The following is an 18,380-nucleotide window of genomic DNA, read 5'->3' as shown; positions in this document are numbered from 1 at the left end:
CACACCATATTGCTCCTTATTTTCATTACACTAAACCATATTGCTCCTTATTCACATTACACCACATGATATTGCTCTTTATTCACATTAGACCACACAGTAGTGCCCCTTCTATACGTTATGCCACACAGTAGAGCACCTTATACACATAATGCCACACATTGGTAATGCATTTATACACATAATACCACATAGTAATGTCCCTTTACACATATGACACATTATTAAGGTCCTTATAAACATAATGCGCCTTACACATTATGACAACCCTTATTAATGCCCTTATAAACATATTTTCCCTTACACATATGCCGCACATTGTTAATACCCTTATACACATAATGACACACATAGTTCCTGGCATGAGTCAACTGGCAGCTCTGCTAACGTCAGGTGCCTATTTTTTATGAAAAAGCATCTTATTTGCATTGCTATGTGGCTAGGATGCACAAGCAGCTTCTGATGATTAAAATGATATGTGGCATGCCTATATTCTCTGTGTGACTGTGGCTGTATCTGCATACAAAATGCTACACACAGAATATAGGCATGCCGCATATCATTTTAATCAGCAGAAGCTGCTTGTGCCCCTAGGCATACCAGATGCCCTAGGCAATTGCCTAGTTTGCCTATGCCTATGGCCGGCTCTGCTTCTACTATACTATTTAGATATGAGAAAAATTGGTGCCTGTTATTAACACGGTTGACCATCGAAAGAAACCCAGATGCGTCTGAATATAATCTTTATTGCCGTGAGTAGGGTACGCCTTACATTCAGCTTATAGAGTATGAAAGATACCTTTATGTGTTTCAACCACCCTCTTTTTTGTGTGAGTGAGGTACGCTTACTTCCCCGGTGAAGAGGGTTCATCACCTAAATTTATGGTTTCTGACACAGAGGTGGATAAAAAGATACCTTTATAGGCTTTTCTCTTTCGTTTGGAAAGTGAGTTGGGATACGCCGCATCGGTGGATGAATACTGCCCTTGTTTTGTTAAATGTTTATAACATTGAGAGAGACTTATCTATTATTAAAACATTACTACACATATATATATACCATTTCCTTTCCATGTGAACATCAATCTGAGGGGAGAGAATCGCTTCAGAAAAAGGGAGAAGGCCATCCACATTGTGATTGGAAGTTCCACCATTTCTGTACACTCCAGGGACGTGTTGCTGAGTATATATATATATCTATATATATATATATATATATATATATATATCTTCTGTCTGTATTATAAGCGCCTGTTATTCTGGGTCCCACACATTTATATTCAAATTTGTGCTATTTGAACTTTTTGGGTGAGGTTCTGTTGTGGTGAACCGGCCTACAGGCTGCTTGTTTCTGCGCAATTTGCTAGGGATTCACAAATTTTCATTTTGACACGGTGCACTAATTGGGGTTCCCGGTCACTGTAAGGAGAAAATTACGCCAAAAACAGTAAAAAAAAACACTCATGTCGACCTAGTACATGTCGACCTAGAGTCCCTGTCGACCTAGAAACCATGTCGACCTACTTACTGTCGACCAATAGTCGACCTAAGTCTAATCTACCTAACGTACCACACTGTCGACCTAAGTCTAATCTACCTAACATACCACACCCGATTTTCCTACTGCACATGCACAAAACAACGGAAAAAATAAGAATTTACTTACCGATAATTCTATTTCTCGTAGTCCGTAGTGGATGCTGGGAACTCCGTAAGGACCATGGGGAATAGCGGCTCCGCAGGAGACTGGGCACAAAAAAGAAAGCTTTAGGACTACCTGGTGTGCACTGGCTCCTCCCCCTATGACCCTCCTCCAAGCCTCAGTTAGGATACTGTGCCCGGACGAGCGTACACAATAAGGAAGGATTTTGAATCCCGGGTAAGACTCATACCAGCCACACCAATCACACCGTACAACTTGTGATATGAAACCCAGTTAACAGCATGATAACAGAGGAGCCTCTGAATAGATGGCTCACAACAATAACTATGTACAAGTATTGCAGACAATCCGCACTTGGGATGGGCGCCCAGCATCCACTACGGACTACGAGAAATAGAATTATCGGTAAGTAAATTCTTATTTTCTCTGGCATCCTAGTGGATGCTGGGAACTCCGTAAGGACCATGGGGATTATACCAAAGCTCCCAAACGGGCGGGAGAGTGCGGATGACTCTGCAGCACCGAATGAGAGAACTCCAGGTCCTCCTCAGCCAGGGTATCAAATTCATAGAATTTTGCAAATGTGTTTGCCCCTGACCAAGTTGCAGCTCGGCAAAGTTGTAAAGCCGAGACCCCTCGGGCAGCCGCCCAAGATGAGCCCACCGTCCTTGTGGAATGGGCTTTTATTGATTTAGGCTGCGGTAATCCTACCGCAGAATGCGCCATCTGAATAGTGCTACAAATCCAGCGCGCAATAGACTGCTTAGAAGCAGGAGCACCCAGCTTGTTGGGTGCCATCAGGATAAACAGCGAGTCAGTTTTCCTGACTCCAGCCGTCCTGGAAAAATAAAATTTTCAGGGCCCTGACTACGTCCAGCAACTTGGAATCCTCCAAGTCCCCAGTAGCCGCAGGCACCACAATAGGTTGGTTCAAGTGAAAACCTGAGACCACCTTCGGGAGAAACTGAGGACGAGTCCTCAACTCTGCCCTATCCATATAGAAAATCAGATAAGGCCTTTTACATGACAAAGCCGCCAATTCTGACACACGCCTGGCCAAGGCCAACAGCATGACCACTTTCCACGGGAGATACTTTAGCTCCATGGTTTTAAGTGGCTCTACCCATGCGACTTTAGGAAATCCAACACCACGTTGAGATCCAAAAAGTGCCACAGGAGGCACAAAAAGGAGGCTGAATATGTAGTACTCCTTTAACCAAAGTCTGAACTTCAGGCAGTGAAGCCAGTTCTTTCTGGAAGAAATTCGACAGAGCCGAAATCTGATGGACCCCAATTTGAGGCCCAAACGTCACCCCTGCTTGCAGGAAGTGCAGGAATCGACATAGTTGAAATTCCTCCGTCGGGGCCTTCATGGCCTCCCACCAAGCAACAAATCTTCGCCAAACGCGGCGATAATGTCTTGCGGTGACATCCTTCCTGGCTATGATCAGGGTAGGGATGACTTCCTTCGGAATACCCTTTTCCTTTAGGATCCGGTGTTCTACCGCCATGCCGTCAAATGCAGCCGCGGTAAGTCTTGGAACAGACAGGGTCCCTGCTGCAGCAGGTCTTGTCTGAGCGGCAGAGGCCAAGGGTCCTCTGCCAGCATCTCTTGAAGTTCCGGGTACCAAGCTCTTCATGGCCAATCCGGAACCCCGAGTATGGATTTCACTCCTCGCCTTCTTATTATTCTCAGTACCTTGGGTATGAGAGGTAGAGGAGGAGACACATAAACCGACTGGTACACCCATGGTGTCACTAGAGCGTCCCCAGCGATCGCCTGAGGGTCCCTTGACCTGGCGCCATATCTTTTCAACTTCTTGTTGAGGCGGGACGCCATCATGTCCACCCTTGGTCATTCCCAACGGTTTACCCGCATTTGGAAAACTTCTGGATGAAGTCCCCATTCTCCTGGGTGTAGGTCGCCCATCGGAGAATCCTTGTGGCTTCTGCCATCGCCATCCTGCTTCTTGTGCCGCCCTGTCTGTTTACATTGGCGACCGCCGTGATGTCGTCTGATTGGATCAGTACCGCCTGGTTCTGAAGCAGGGGCCTTGCTTGGCTTAGGGTATTGTAAATGGCCCTTAACTGCAGAATATTTATATGAAGCGAAATCTCCTTGGAAATTTCTTCCCTGTGTGACTGCACCCCAGCCCCGAAGGCTGGCATCCATGGTCACCAGAACCCAGTCCTGTATTCCGAATCTGCGGCCCTCTAGTAGATGAGCCCTCTGCAGCCACCACAGCAGCTACACCCTGTTTCTTGCTGACAGGGTTATCCGCTGTTGTATCTGTAGATAGGACCCGGACCATTAGTCCCACAGGTCCCACTGGAACGTCCTTGCGTGGAGTCTTCCGAATGGAATTATGCTTCGTACGAAGCTACCATTTTTCCCAGGACTCGTGTGCATTGATGTACCGACACCTGTCCTGGTTTTAGGATGTCTCTGACTAGAGACGACAACTCCTCGGCTTTTTCCACTGGAAGAAACACTCTTTTCTGGTCTGCGTTCAGAAACATTCCCAGGAACAGAAGACGTGTCGTCGGGACCAGCTGTGACTTTGGAATATTGAGAATCCAGTCGTGCTGTTGTAGCACTTCTGCTACCCCCACTACCAACTGTTCTTTGGACCTCGCCTTTATCACGAGATCGTCCAAGTACGGGAAAATAAAAACTTTCTTCTTGCGAAGGAGTATCGTCACTTCGGCCATTACCTAGGTAAAGACCTTCGGTGCCGTGGACAACTCCAACGGCCGCGTCTGGAACTGATAGTGACAGTCCTGTACCACATATCTGAGGTACTCCTGGTGAGGTGGGTAAATGGGGACATGCAGGTACGCATCCTTGATGTCCAGGGAGACCCTGTAATCCCCCTCGTCCAGGCTCGTAATAACCGCCCTGAGCGATTCCATCTTGAACTTAAATCTTCTGATATAAAAGTTTAAGTATTTTAATTTCAAGATGGGTCTCACCGAACCGTTTCGGTACCACAACCACTGTGGAATAGTAACCCCTTCCTTGCTGAAGGAGGGGTACCTTGACAATCACTTGTTGTGATTATGGTGTTGAATATCCACCAACACCGTCTCCCTGGCAGAGGGAGGTGCCGGTAAGGCAGATTTTAGGAAACTAACTTTTTCTAAGAAGCTCAGGAGAGCCCCCTAGATTGCACCCAGCTCGGTCGGGCACAAAAATCTAACTGAGGCTTGGAGGAGGGTCATAGGGGGAGGAGCCAGTGCACACCAGGTAGTCCTAAAGCTTTCTTTTTTGTGCCCAGTCTCCTGCGGAGCCGCTATTCCCCATGGTCCTTACGGAGTTCCCAGCATCCACTAGGACGTCAAAGAAATGTCCACTGCGCCATTCATTTTCCCAGTGATTTCTGCACTGCTGCTGCTGCGCTGCAGGTCTCCGGAGGGTAAGTATTGAAAATAATGGGTGTGCTGCGTGGGCCCCACTAGACCCCGAGGGCCCATCTGCACTACACACACTGCACCCATTATAAGTATGCCAGGGGATCTACAGTAATGTGTTCTACTGTGAAACCAGTTATATATTAGTTCAAAACGTGCAGATGTAGACAGGCACTGTCCGCCTACTTCTGTGACATCACAAGTTGGAGAGAAGTTGGCTGGTGTGCTGAAAAAGTTACCAGGTCAGCTGGTCCGATGAAAAGTTGGCTAGATGTGTGGAGCACTGTTTTAGTTGGACAGACAAGTTGGGCGTTTGGAGGAAAGTTGGTCTGATGTACGGCTAGCATAAGTGTCTCTCTCCTCCCGGCTTCTCTGACAGGCAGCTGAGCGTCATCACACATATCTGTGATGCTGCTCAGAGGCGGGTGATGTCACCTGGGTTCCTGTTCAGATCTGGCCCTGCATCCTGAGGCCTCGGGACAACCTCTCAATGTGCTGCTCCTGTGCAGGAGCCGGCAACCCGAGATGTGGACCAGCATGACCCTGCTCCAAGTCTCATCCACAGTACTCCCGCCGCCCTTGATCTCAGGGTACTTGCCCCACTATGCCACATTGTTATGCCGCTGGCCACAGATCACATCCAGCGACACAGCAGTAGTGATTAATTTAAAAATCAAAATCATTGCAAAAAATCACAAGGGAAGGAGGGTGTGCCTCCCCCCCCCCCTGAATCCGCCACTATGCGCACCTGTACAAATGCCCTACTCGTTCAACCCAAACACCTATCCTGATAGAGAGGCTTTATCAGGATTACAGAAAATAAGCGTTTATAATGGCACACACTCCAAATATCTCCCACAGTAGTGGATTTTGTAAACTATTTAAAATATGTCTATCAGTAGTTAATACTTGGCACACAAGTCACTTGATTCCGAGTTGGACGCAAAGTGGCTGTGTTTGCGTGATATCACGGAGGCCTGCTTTACTACCTTAAGCTAATGGCAGTTTCTGTAAGGCTGATGCGGGATCTGTGTATCTTCAAGCAGTAAGCTGCTCCACCCACTGTTTTTCTGTCCACAGCTACAGTCGTTGTCATTAGTAACTGCACGTGCACCAGACCCATGCTAGGTGCGAGAGATCCATCAGAAACAGGCTTCCCTTATTCAGAATAGCAATTTCATGGAAAGACAGATCTGGCAAAGACCCATCCATTTCAGAATAGGATGGAAATGTACAAATAATGTGTAAATTCACATCTAAATCTCGCTATTTGCATCTGACGTCTGTACAAAGAGATCTGTCCTACTCAGGATCAGCCCCAAGATTGTTAAATAACTGTCCCCACATACTTTGTGATCCTTTTATAGCTTACAGATTGTTTCAGATACCAGAGGTAATGCTGAATGATACTGCTGAGGGATTCATACAAGCAGGCACTCTCCATATACTGGATGCTGGTAATAACAGATTCCGTACACTTACTGAAGAAACTAGGTAATCTCAGTAAGATCGCAACAATGATAGCAAGCAATAGATTTTGAGCCAGGAGATGCAATATTGCAATGTGGCGTTATGTAATATGGTAGATGAAAATCGAATACTTTTTTTTGTCAAAAGAGCAGCAAGAATAATTATGGCCCGAGGTATAAAATAGAGTGCTTGCCTGCATATAACGTCTGCCTGATATTTTAACAATGGAAATCCGAAAATAGTACTGGGCAGACATCGGAAATCGTGAGTTAAATGAGAGTGATTATAGAGTTCCTGTTTAATTCCCAGAGGTCTGGAACTTACACCCACTTAATTATATTGCATGAAAGATTTAAGATTTAATGGTAGCAATGGCTGCTTTGAAGGCGCAGCTCAGTCCCATAAGAGCCTTTTTCCATTTTTAATCAGCTTTCATTTACACATAACATATTTACCCCTTGCATTCAGGTTACATGCCAGAGAGTCAGTAAATGCTGTTGTCTGGTAAAATCTTTGTGCTGTACCTGACTTTATAGCTTATAAAACATTAGGGGGGTATTCAATTAGCCACGATAAAACATCGGGTGCGATAAACGTCAGTTTTTCCCCATTTTTCCTGATGGTACACCAATATTTTTTTTTCACAGGCTATCCAATTTTAAACCTCATATAGTCTGAGGATTGTCCGTAACATAAACCATAACATCTTAACACTTATCTATAATAAATAAAGACACGGAGACTTGAATTTGGCAGAAATTGTTAGCTATAAGTGAACTATTAACTGTGAATAATTAAACTAAAGTATGGTGGCCAGAAAGAACGGCTAAACAACCCTATCCCATAGATAACTATCTTATAAAACAGAACTTACGTAAACCTTCCAACACACAAATAGGTATCCGCTCAACCTCCATCCTGACTACCCACCCGTGAAGGTGATGAGGCTGCCACCCGTGAAGGCGGTCCAGCAGATGTAAAACCAGTCAGCGAAGGAGAGCGCACCTAAAATCAACAACCAACTGACCTCCAATTCACTCTTTAATCCAACAAATGTTAACTTGCCGTTCTTTCCCGCCACAACCTAAACCATGACAACCCACAGCACGAAAATAGCCAACGCAACAACAAAATCAAACACCACCAGTAGGGAGGGAGGGTGGGACGACAAAAGCGTAAGAGGCTGACCCAGCCCCTTTCTCAGGCTTAAGAACCCATTCCACCTACCCCCAACATTCATTCCTATTGGCTAACAATAATACTCCCATAATGCCTTACCGTCCTGCCCCCAGACTAGCTGAGGTTTAACCCACTCCTCTCCTATTCTGTCAATTCGTTCTCCGAATTGCCTGTAAAAAAATAAAAGTAAATTTTTTCACAAAAACACACAGGTGCAGTGCAAACGTCTAAGTGCCTAATTAGTCATTAGTACGGGTCTGCGATGTCAGTCGTACTGCGGCATCAGGCTTTTGGGGACTGACAATCTGATGCTGTTTGGAGGCGGGGAGGGGCAGTGACGGCCTTAGTTTTTCCAAACAGAGGCGCATTGCCGCTGTTACAGTAGAGGGACGAGGGCAGGATCTCCGTCAGAGGACTGAGATTTCCTGGCCTCCGGGTAGGACTTGAGGGGGCTGGCTAGCTTGACCCTATGGGGGGAGACAGGAATAAGTGATCAATAGGGGGAGATGGGAAGAATAGTTGGAGACAGAGAAATAAGTGGAGATGGGAAGAATAAGGAGAACTGTAAGGTAAAAGGTGACATTAGGAACTTGGAGAAGAATAGGAGGATACAGGCATAGCCAGCTTAAGGGGGGGATGCAGGGCATGCTGTACCTCGGGCCCCCCTCTGTCAGGGGGCCCCCCGGCCAGAGCACACTGATATCACTAGCTTTCTCCCTTAAGCAGCAGCAGAACCAGCAGCCAGAATGCGAGCAGGACAGTGTGCAGTGCAGGCAGAGACACAGGAGTATCATGTTTCATGAGCTACCAACAGAGCTTTCTGACCAGGGGAGAGATAGGAGGGTGGAGAGCGCTGTAAGTGATACAGGGATCCCAGCTTCTCCTCCCTGCCTGGGTGTCTGAGTCCTGTATAAACTGTTATGCAACTAGACAATTTGGGTCTGGAGGTACAGACACACACAGAGAGTCCTCCCGAGTCCTGTCCCACTCTGTAAGTAGTACAGAGGCTGTTGCTATTCTTGCATGTGACAAGATAAAAAAAAAAATCTATGTGTATTTTAAGGTTAAGTTGTCTTTGTTACACTACAAGAAAAGTTTATAAAATAGTTGACTTTCAATTAGGTGAAGCTATAAACAGTACACAGGCAATATCAAACAGTTTAACTCTAATATACACCATTTGTTTAAATCTAATATACATAATCCATATCTCCCACCATGACCCATTCCAGAAGGGACAAAATGCTTTCTACCTGGACTTCCTTCTTAATTTATGATTGCAATCACCTGTGTTGAAATACCTTTCTTATCAATTAGATTGTTCATCACAGGTGACGCCAATCATACATTAAGTGGGTAGTCCAGGTAGAGAGCATTTTGTCCCTCTTGGAATGGGACATGTTGGGAGGTATGCACAATCTAATATACACCCCTCACTTTCCACTGGGTCCCCCCTGTCTTAAGTGCCGCGGGCACCCCCAAAGCTTAATCCGGCCCTGGCTGCAGGAGGAATAGAGAAAGAGAGGAATAGCTAGCGACCCGTCAATAACGGGTCCAAAATGCTAATCTCCTTAAATTGATAAATTACTTGCAATTGTTTGGTGAGAAATAGCTTTTGGCAACCACTTAACACATGTTTTCTTCATGACCAACTCCCAGGTCAGTGCAGAGTACATGAGCCCTTCCTCCGATACATCTCTTTTTTCCAGTACCATCAACTTCTTTGTAGCTTGAACAACATGCTTCCTTCACTGGATTCACAACTTCAATATTGCTGTTATGGTCAGTGACATAATTATACAAAGCGACAATAAATTATTTAGAGTGAAAGCTGCTGGGACATGTCCTATTGCTATCAAATCCTACTGTATCACAAACCACGAACTCCATACTTCCCTTTATCTGACACGTACAGTACTAGTTGCTCATACAAATATGCATTGTAAGGGAATTTCAGTGCTTTAGCACTTTGGGAAAGACATTTAATGCAGTGCTATGTGCATCTGCACCCAGAAGAATAATGAAATCACCAACATGGGAACACATGCTACATGCATGCTACATCTGTAACAGGAGGCTCTCTTATAATCATGTAAGAACAACACCTGTCCCTGTATCGCTATCATGACAGGTATTTCAAGGTATACCACTAGTAATGGTATTTGGCTTCTATGAGCTCTTTAGCAGTACAAAATGTGCTATGTGTATGTATGGATATAAAAATAAATAGATAGATAGATATGTAGATTGACTACCAGGTGCTACCTTTTATTTTCTCTGCCTATTCTTCCCCTCTTTCTTCAGTTAGAATTCTTACTGTCATTATATGCTAACATGATAACGTAATGTAATAGTTTATTTTTATCAATTAGCAAAATGCAAAGTGAATGAACAGAAGAGAACCCTAAATCAAATCAATATTTGGCGTGACCACCCTTTGCCTTCACAACAGCATCAGTTCTTCTATGCCTTTTTGAAGGTATGGCTTTTTGGACGCAATTCTTCCATAAAGACCACTTGTGGACAGACTTCTCTGAACAGTAGATGTGTTCCTAGGTCCCACTGGTTTCTGACAGTTTTGAGCTGATAGCATTGCTGGACATCTACCGATTTTGAAAGGAAGTAAGCATGATGTGTCTTTCCTTGGTTGACCACTGCATCTTCGGTCCTCAACATTGCCCGTTTCCTTGTGCTTCAGTGCTGAGAAATGTAGGCAGGTACTTATCCATCATGCAGTAGCATCAGGGAGGTGTCTGATTAGCTCCAAATTAATTTTTCAGCAGGACAACGACCTCAAACATACATCCAATGTCATTAAGAACTATCTTCAGCATAAAGAAGAAAAAGGAGTCCTGGAAGTGATGATAGGGCCCCCACAGAGCCCTAATGTCAACATCATGGAGTCTGACTGAGATTACAGGAAGAGACAGAAGGATATGAGCAAGCCTACATCCACAGAAGATCAGTGGTAGCTCTCCAAGATGTTTGGAACAACCTCCCTGCCAAGCTCCTTCAAAAACTGTGTGAAAGTGTACCTAGAAGAACTGACGCTGTTTTGAAGGTAAAGGGTGGTCACAACAAATATTGATTCGATTTAGATTTCTCTTCTGTTCATTCACTTTGCATTTTGTTACTTGATAAAAAAAAAAGTATTCTTACTTGCAGCATTTTTTACAGGTGCAGGCGACTCATAATTTTTTAGGTAGACCCCACACCCACGAAAGAGTAGACAAATCTCCTTAATCTCACCTGCTTCCTAGTTAGGCGGGCAGAATGGGGTGAAAGTCTCCAAAATTGTGGCAGATGGGGCAGGGCTAAGTGACGTGAATAGTGGCATTTATCCCTGCCCCCTACCCACAGACCCGTGATCCGCGGCAGTTTCTAGGGTTGGGGTGGGGCCTAATGACGTGTAAGCCCAGCCCCATCCTCCAAAGCCTCTAGTGCAGAGATTTTCATCCTTTTTCAATTCACGGCATACTGACAAGACTTTAAAATTAACAAGGCACACCATCAGTGCCCCACGGGGGAAAAAACAAACAAAACACACACACACTGACCCCACAGTAATTAAACAAACACACTGACCCCCACAGTAATGCAAACACTCTGTAAGCTTGCGAGCAGGGCCTTCCTACCTCTATGACTGTTTGTTATTATACCCAGTTTTGTTTTATCATTGCGTCCTGATTGTAAAGCGCAATGGAATTTGCTGCGCTATATAAGAAACTGTTAATAAATAAATTGGCCCCCACATTAATGCAAACACATTTGCCCCAACAGTAATACAAACACATTGGCCCCCATAGTAGTACATTGGCCCGCACAGTAGTACACACACATTGGCCCCCAAAGTAATACAAACACATTAGCCCCCAAAGTAATACAAACACATTGGCCCCCACAGTAATGCAAACACTCTGGCCACCACATTAGTACACACACATTGGCCCCCACAGAAGTACACACACATTGGACCCTGCAGTAATAAAACAAATGCGTTCACCCCACAGTAATAAAACAGATTTATAATAATTCCACACACTTTCCTACCAGTAATTTCATCTCCAACTTAACCTGGTCAGTATTTACTCCTTATATATAGTTCCACTCACTGCACCCCCCCCCCCCCATAGTAATATTCCACACACCTGTCCCCCCATGGTAATTCAACACATCTACACCCCCATAGTAATTATATACACCTGCCCCCCATAGTAATTCCACACATCTGCCCCCCCATAGTAATTATATACACCTGCCCCCATAGTAATTCCACACATCTGCCCCCCCATAGTAATTATATACACCTGCCCCCCATAGTAATTCCACACATCTGCCCCCCCATAGTCATTTTACTCACATGCCCCCATAGTAATTCCACACACCTGCCTACCTCATACTAATTATATACACATGCCCCTATAATAATTCCACACACCTGCACCCAACCCACTGTAATTAATGGTTTGGGGGGGGGGGGGGGTTATACCTGAAAAGAATCTGAGGAGAAATGAGGAGCGCTGAGATGGGACCAGACAGCACAGAGCAGCAATGGGCAGGCGGGTACTCCAGGCGGGAATGCGACCTATGAGTCACCTTAGGTCACGGCCCGGCTCTCGCTGGTTACCGATGGTGGCAGCAGGTGGGCAGGCATCTCTGGCTGGCAGGCAATGGGTCTATCTGGCGGGCGGCAGATGCACACCTGGCAACCGCTCTGCGGTGGCACACAGGTTGAAAAACTGTGCTCTAGTGGCTTCTCCCGGAGAAAATGTAGGCAAGTATGCTATGCATACATTCGGAGTGTCAACGTCAGAATGTTGACATGTTCTGAATGTGAACATTCAATGGGGGGTATTCAATTGTTTGAAAAGTCAGTTGGGTATCTTTTTTTCCCTATCTAATAGGAAAAAACAGACACCCAACCGACTTTTCAAACAATTGAATTCCACCCAATACTGTATGTCGATATTGTCACCATTTCCAGAATGTCAACATTGTGAATGTCATCAGTCGGCATGTCGACCATGTTGTTTTCCATTGAGGGGGTAATTATCTCTAACTCTAAATTTAACTATAACCCTAACCCTTTCCCAAATCAAAAGCTAACCCTAACCTGTAAATCGTAAAAATCTGTCAACATTCTGTCAAAATTCACAACAGACCTAGTATCCATTATAGATATGGTGGTGCAAAGGTGGAACTACCATTGGTTGGTGCAGCAGGTCTAGGCCCTCAGCTACCCAGACCAGCAAGGAGTTATCCCCTGTCATCCCCCTCCCCCCCCCCCCCCCCCCCCTTGCATTGAGAGCAGGGTCAGATGAATGGCCCCAAGCAGAGAGCAGGGTGGGCCTTACCTTAAAGAGGCAGGACTGACCTTGTGTGTGCCGGTCTGATAGAGGAGTCCTGCCACCTATCAGCGCTGATGATCACAGCTATATACTGCCTCTAATTAACAGGCAGCAGTACATTTTTTCTGATTCACTACTGTCTGTGAATTAAAGGCAGCTCACAACCGGTATAACTGGCACTGTCAGAGTCTGCCTGGTCGAGTGCCAAACTGAGGAAAGCACAAGGGATGGGGGTCCCTGTCATGGACAGAGCAACAGCTGCTGTGTTCCTGTCCCCACCAAGGTACATAACCCCTGTTCACGGAACAGGGACAGATTAAGGCTTGTGGGGGCCCCAGGACATTTTGGGGGCCCCCTCCAATAAAATGACTGCTTGCCCAGTCCACCCCCCCCCTATCTCCCCTACCAACTTCTCCATGCCACCCCTTACGTGATATGTCACATGCAGCTGATGAGGGGACTCAGGAGCCACTCTGCTCTGCACTGCGCTGTAGGCAGCCAGTTACTGGGTCAGATTACCCTGCTGTGTGTGGGGGCTCCGGGACAACCGCCCCTGTCGCCCCTCCCTCAATCCGGCTCTGTCTCTGAACCGCACAGAACATTGTACTTGTACCCATGTCACTCACTGCCTCCCACTGTCACCCTTTGACTTCTGCTGTCAGCCTCTGCCTCACGTTGTAACCCTCTGCCTCTCCCTGTCACCCATTGCCATGTGGCATATTGTGAACTTAGGTTTGGGTGAAGGAAGGGGCCCAAATTTATTTTTTGCACCTGGGCCCACCACTCACAAGTTCCGCCTGTGTTCTGGTGTATATTGTAACTACAGTATTAATATACAGTACATGATCTTTTCTTTTGGATCTTGTATGTAGAGTCTCCAAAAATATTTAAACACCTGCTCAGCCCTGTGAGATATTTTATAAAAAAATTCATTGAGGAGTATGAATATCATATTAAGCGGTGTTAGCAATGTCTGATTCATGTTTATTTAAGGATTATAGATGTTTTATGTGAATAATGTGTCCATCACTCTTTTTAGGAAGATCTAGGCCAAATAGAGAATACTTTTATGAATTTTTTTGACATTAATAAATGATTTTTCAACATCTATTCAATTCATTTCTGAACAGTGTGCTGTATAAGTTCGATGGAAGCAATGTGCCCTGTTATGTTTGCTTCCCAAGAGACCATCCACAGATGTTATGAGAAATATGAGCCTACATTCTACACATGATTTGTATGGGGTGGTGTCTGTCCCATGTTACTGCATTTAGGAGTGACTTATGTCACAATGATTTACTTCTGCATTGTCCACTGTAGAAGAAAGCTGTACTTAGTTAAACACATGATTACACCCTAATTCTGGGAGAGCTCTGCAGTAATCCCCTTGAGAATAAATGTAATACATTATAAAGTGGTTACACTGGAGAAAATAGAAGAGTTATACTGTATTTATTGTATTCTAAAATCAATAAAGCAGTTCTGGAGTGGAATGTTGGGGCATACTTGACCATCTCTACTCTCCAGGAGAAGTCAGGAGAGCAAATGCAACTGACCACATCTGGGACGGGGCCAGGCTCTTCATGTTTTTAGGCCGGCCCCCATAGCTGCAGATTGCATTGTATTGCCCCCGCCCCCTCCCTACAGACCAGCATTTCTCTGTATTACCTCCCTTACTTCAGTAGGAAGTGGGAAGGATGCACCCTCTGTGGGTCAAGGGACTATCCAAAAAAATCAGGTGTCTGACACACTTTCTGGGAGAGTAGGTAAGTATTTGTTCTGGCCTGTCTCCTTCATCAACGACCCTACAAAGCCTTTGTAGAGTCCTACATGGTGATAAAGGGCCTTTGTAAGGCTCCCAAGGCACTAATGCTTTAGTTATGAAAACAGTATGTGTATACGGAGTTCAATCAATTAATGTAAAACATATAATATAAATAATCTAAGTCAGGGTTCTGAACCTTTTTTTTTGGCGAGTAGCATATAGCAATTATGGGAATAGATCAAGTGCCACTTTGCAGAAGGTATGCATTTATAAACATGTATACATTTGTGACTTTTTTTTCACATAACCCCTCCACAGACTTCTCACCTGTCCCTCTACAAACTTCTCACTAGAATTCTATACCCAGAAACCTAACCTCCACCTCCCCTGCTGGCCATTACATCTAACGAAAAATGAAATGGACAACAGTCACTCACTTTGCCAGGCTCCTGAAATCAGAATATGTTGTACTAGCTGTTCTACCTGTTCTTTGCACGCGAGTTTCTGATTTTCACGGATGTAAATATAAATGAGTGTTAAAAATTTGGTAAATCTATATGGCAGTATTCAATTCTTTTCACCCCCTTCCACACCCGTTCTGTTTCTGCTGACGGGCGTGTTATAATTATTTCAACTCGCTACCCCTGCGGTATCGAGGGCACCCAACCCGTTATGCAGCTAAATCTGATTACTATGGGCGAGATATGCGTGATAACGGGGATCACTTTAGAAAGGAGATTGGCCGTGATATATCATTTTAATACCACCCATAGAGTTGTAAATTTTAGACGTCTTAATGTAAGCAAATAATTATCCATGGTTCTTAGCGTTACCTGAGGAGCACCCATAGCAGATACTGTAAAAAGTGACAGGACCATTTTTGTAGTTTATTAAATTCTACACACTGGAGGTGCAATCCAAATTTTGATCCGATTGTCTGGTTTGACGTTATCGTTCACGCAACGCAAGCCACGCATCGGTAATGATGTCATTATATCAATCCCCTTTTCATCCCCTCAGGAGAGGTTTATTAAAATTCTAATTACATAGTTTTCCTATTTCTCACCTGAAGAATACCTGTTAAATGTCAGCTTCCTAACATATCGGGAAGTAAGAGAATCAGTGATCAGTTAGTCAGTCAGTGAGGGCTTTCGCATTTATATACAGTATATAGGGGGTAATTCCAAGTTGATCGCAGCAGGATTTTTGATAGCAATTGGGCAAAACCATGTGCAGTGCAGGGGAGGCAGATATAACATGTGCAGAGAGAGAGAGATTTGGGTGTGGTGAGTTCAATCTGCAATCTAAATTGCAGTGTAAAAATAAAACAGCCAGTATTTACCCTGCACAGAAACAAAATAACCCACCCAAATCTAACTCTCTCTGCAAATGTTATATCTGCCACACCTGCAGTGCACATGGTTTTGCCCAACTGCTAAAAAATTTCCTGCTGCGACCAACTTGGAATTACCCCCATAGATATTAAGTCACGATGTCTCTTTCCAGTTTCATGCCTTCTTGTCTCTCCATCCTTGAACCCCCTGTCTTTCTCCAGTCTCATGTCACTCAGAATTTGTAGAAAATAAATCTCTGTTTAAGACAACTATGGTTGCAAAGAAAACTTTTATATTCTTCATTGCATTCACCTTCAGATCAGAGATATCTGGTATATTTTATGTTTTTCTTAACCTCAATTAAGCAGTTTTCACGGCAAAGTGTGCACAGTTGCATTGATTCTATTTGTTAAATCCCTGTCTTAATATGTGATGTTATTTCACAGAGACCTAAGAAGCCGCCTCCTCCATCAGCTCCTGTCACCAAGGCAGGGACAGGTGAGTTTTAAAGTAGTTTGTAAAAATTACCCCCCCCCCCCCCTTTCCCCTCCACACACACATATCATGCTCTATTTATAATTATGTGCTTTTAGTGTCCTGATTGCTTTGGCTGATTTTCTGTGAAAGTCTCAGCAGTTTTGTGTGAATTCTGAGATATTGTCATGGTTGCAAGCATCCCTGACCAAGACATTGATGTGGTTGGTGTGACCAGGTGCTTCACTTACCTTGGTGACACCCAGTACGGTTTGAAGACTCCAGCTATAAAAGGGGGTGTGGTTTTGCAGGGAGGGGGCGTTGCCTCATGGCTCAACACCCGTTTTTGTCACTCCAGGGGACCTGGAGATTCTGAGCTCCCCCTGAAGACTGTCTTGTCTGCAGTGCTGACTCATATGTGGTTCCCAGACCTCTAGCCACGGGTATAGACCATGGAATAGATGCCAGGACAAGTTTCCATTCCTATTTGTCCCTTCTCCCACAGCCAATTCCTGATGTTCCAAAATATACACCGAAACTCATTGGTCATATACTTTCTGCATCCAGATGCCTCATAGCCCTACACTGGAAACAGACTCACCTACGCTTCCTGCTCTTATCAATACAGTCTGACAGCTTGATCCGCGTGAGCACATTACTGGTCATACTAACTACAGTAGTTTGTGAATACTTGGTGGCTGCCTCTGAGTTAGGAGTAACTCACCCTGGTACAGTAAAAGCATGTTACACTGCAGGTACATTTAATGTGTGCAGTGTGTTTTAGATTTGAGAGAGGTGTGAGGTGTATTCAAACCGAAATCTAAATTGCAGTGTAAACAGAAATCAATCCAGCATTAGTGGGCTACATGAAAAAGATGTGGGTGGTTTGTCCCGAGTTACTGCTTTTTACTTTGCTTCCAACTCAGAATCAGGCTCTTGAGGCCAAATGTAATAGGGTGCGAGTTGAAAAAAAAGTGCAAGTTTATCGCTAACTCACACATTTTCTTCAACTCGCACATGTAATAGGGTATGAGAACATGCAAATTCGCATGTTTCTCGTCTTCCCGCAACTCACATGGCCGAACCTTGCATCCAGATCTTTTCCTATGGAAAACTGACAACTTGGCCAGTGTAATAGGGTGTGAGGGTGTGGTTGGCATGCCGACCATCGGTATTGTGAGGGTGCGGGATGTGGGGGGGGGGGGGGGGGAGTATTGCGACCCCGCCGGTCACATAACTACATCCCAAAGAGAGAGGCAAAAACCCAGTCAGCCCCAGTGACAACATCTAATATAAACACACATGTTTTGTCCAAAATGTGCATCATTCTATGGATAACAGCTAGGAAATACAGCTTTTACTAATAACAAAGAAGTTCCTAAAACTGAATAGAAGATATGTATATATTGCCACTGGACGTAAAAACATACATGCATACTATATTTGACCAACGGGAAGGTGCATTAAGCCTGGAGAAGTGATAAAGTGGAAGGTGATAATGCACCAGCCACTCAGCTCCTAACTGTCATTTTCAAACCTAACCTGTAACTTGACAGTTAGTAGCTGATTAGCTGGTGCGTTATCACCTTCCACTTTATCACTCACCAGACTTAATACCATACCTCCCAACTGTCCCGATTTTTGTTGGACAGTCCTGTTTTTTTGGGTCTGTCCCACTGTCCCTCCCATGGGCCGCAGTCTCCTGCGGTGGGGGGGGGGGGCAGTTGGGAGGCTCC

The 18,380-nt window shown here is 44.9% G+C and overlaps 1 protein-coding gene across 3 annotated transcripts in view; it reads left to right on the top strand.

Annotated features, from left to right (window-relative positions):
• SH3KBP1 (SH3 domain containing kinase binding protein 1) overlaps positions 1–18,380 on the top strand; it is a 677,269-nt gene that overhangs the window by 607,903 nt on the left and 50,986 nt on the right. For all 3 annotated transcript variants that reach the window (XM_063955734.1, XM_063955735.1, XM_063955736.1), the window contains one exon: positions 16,617–16,668. In XM_063955734.1, the coding sequence (XP_063811804.1) occupies positions 16,617–16,668 (52 nt within the window). The remainder of the gene's footprint in view (positions 1–16,616; positions 16,669–18,380) is intronic.

This window comes from Pseudophryne corroboree, chromosome 2, assembly GCF_028390025.1.
Source record: "Pseudophryne corroboree isolate aPseCor3 chromosome 2, aPseCor3.hap2, whole genome shotgun sequence".
In the NCBI taxonomy this organism is placed as follows: domain Eukaryota; kingdom Metazoa; phylum Chordata; class Amphibia; order Anura; family Myobatrachidae; genus Pseudophryne; species Pseudophryne corroboree.
This window is presented reverse-complemented; position numbering and strand designations above follow the sequence as displayed.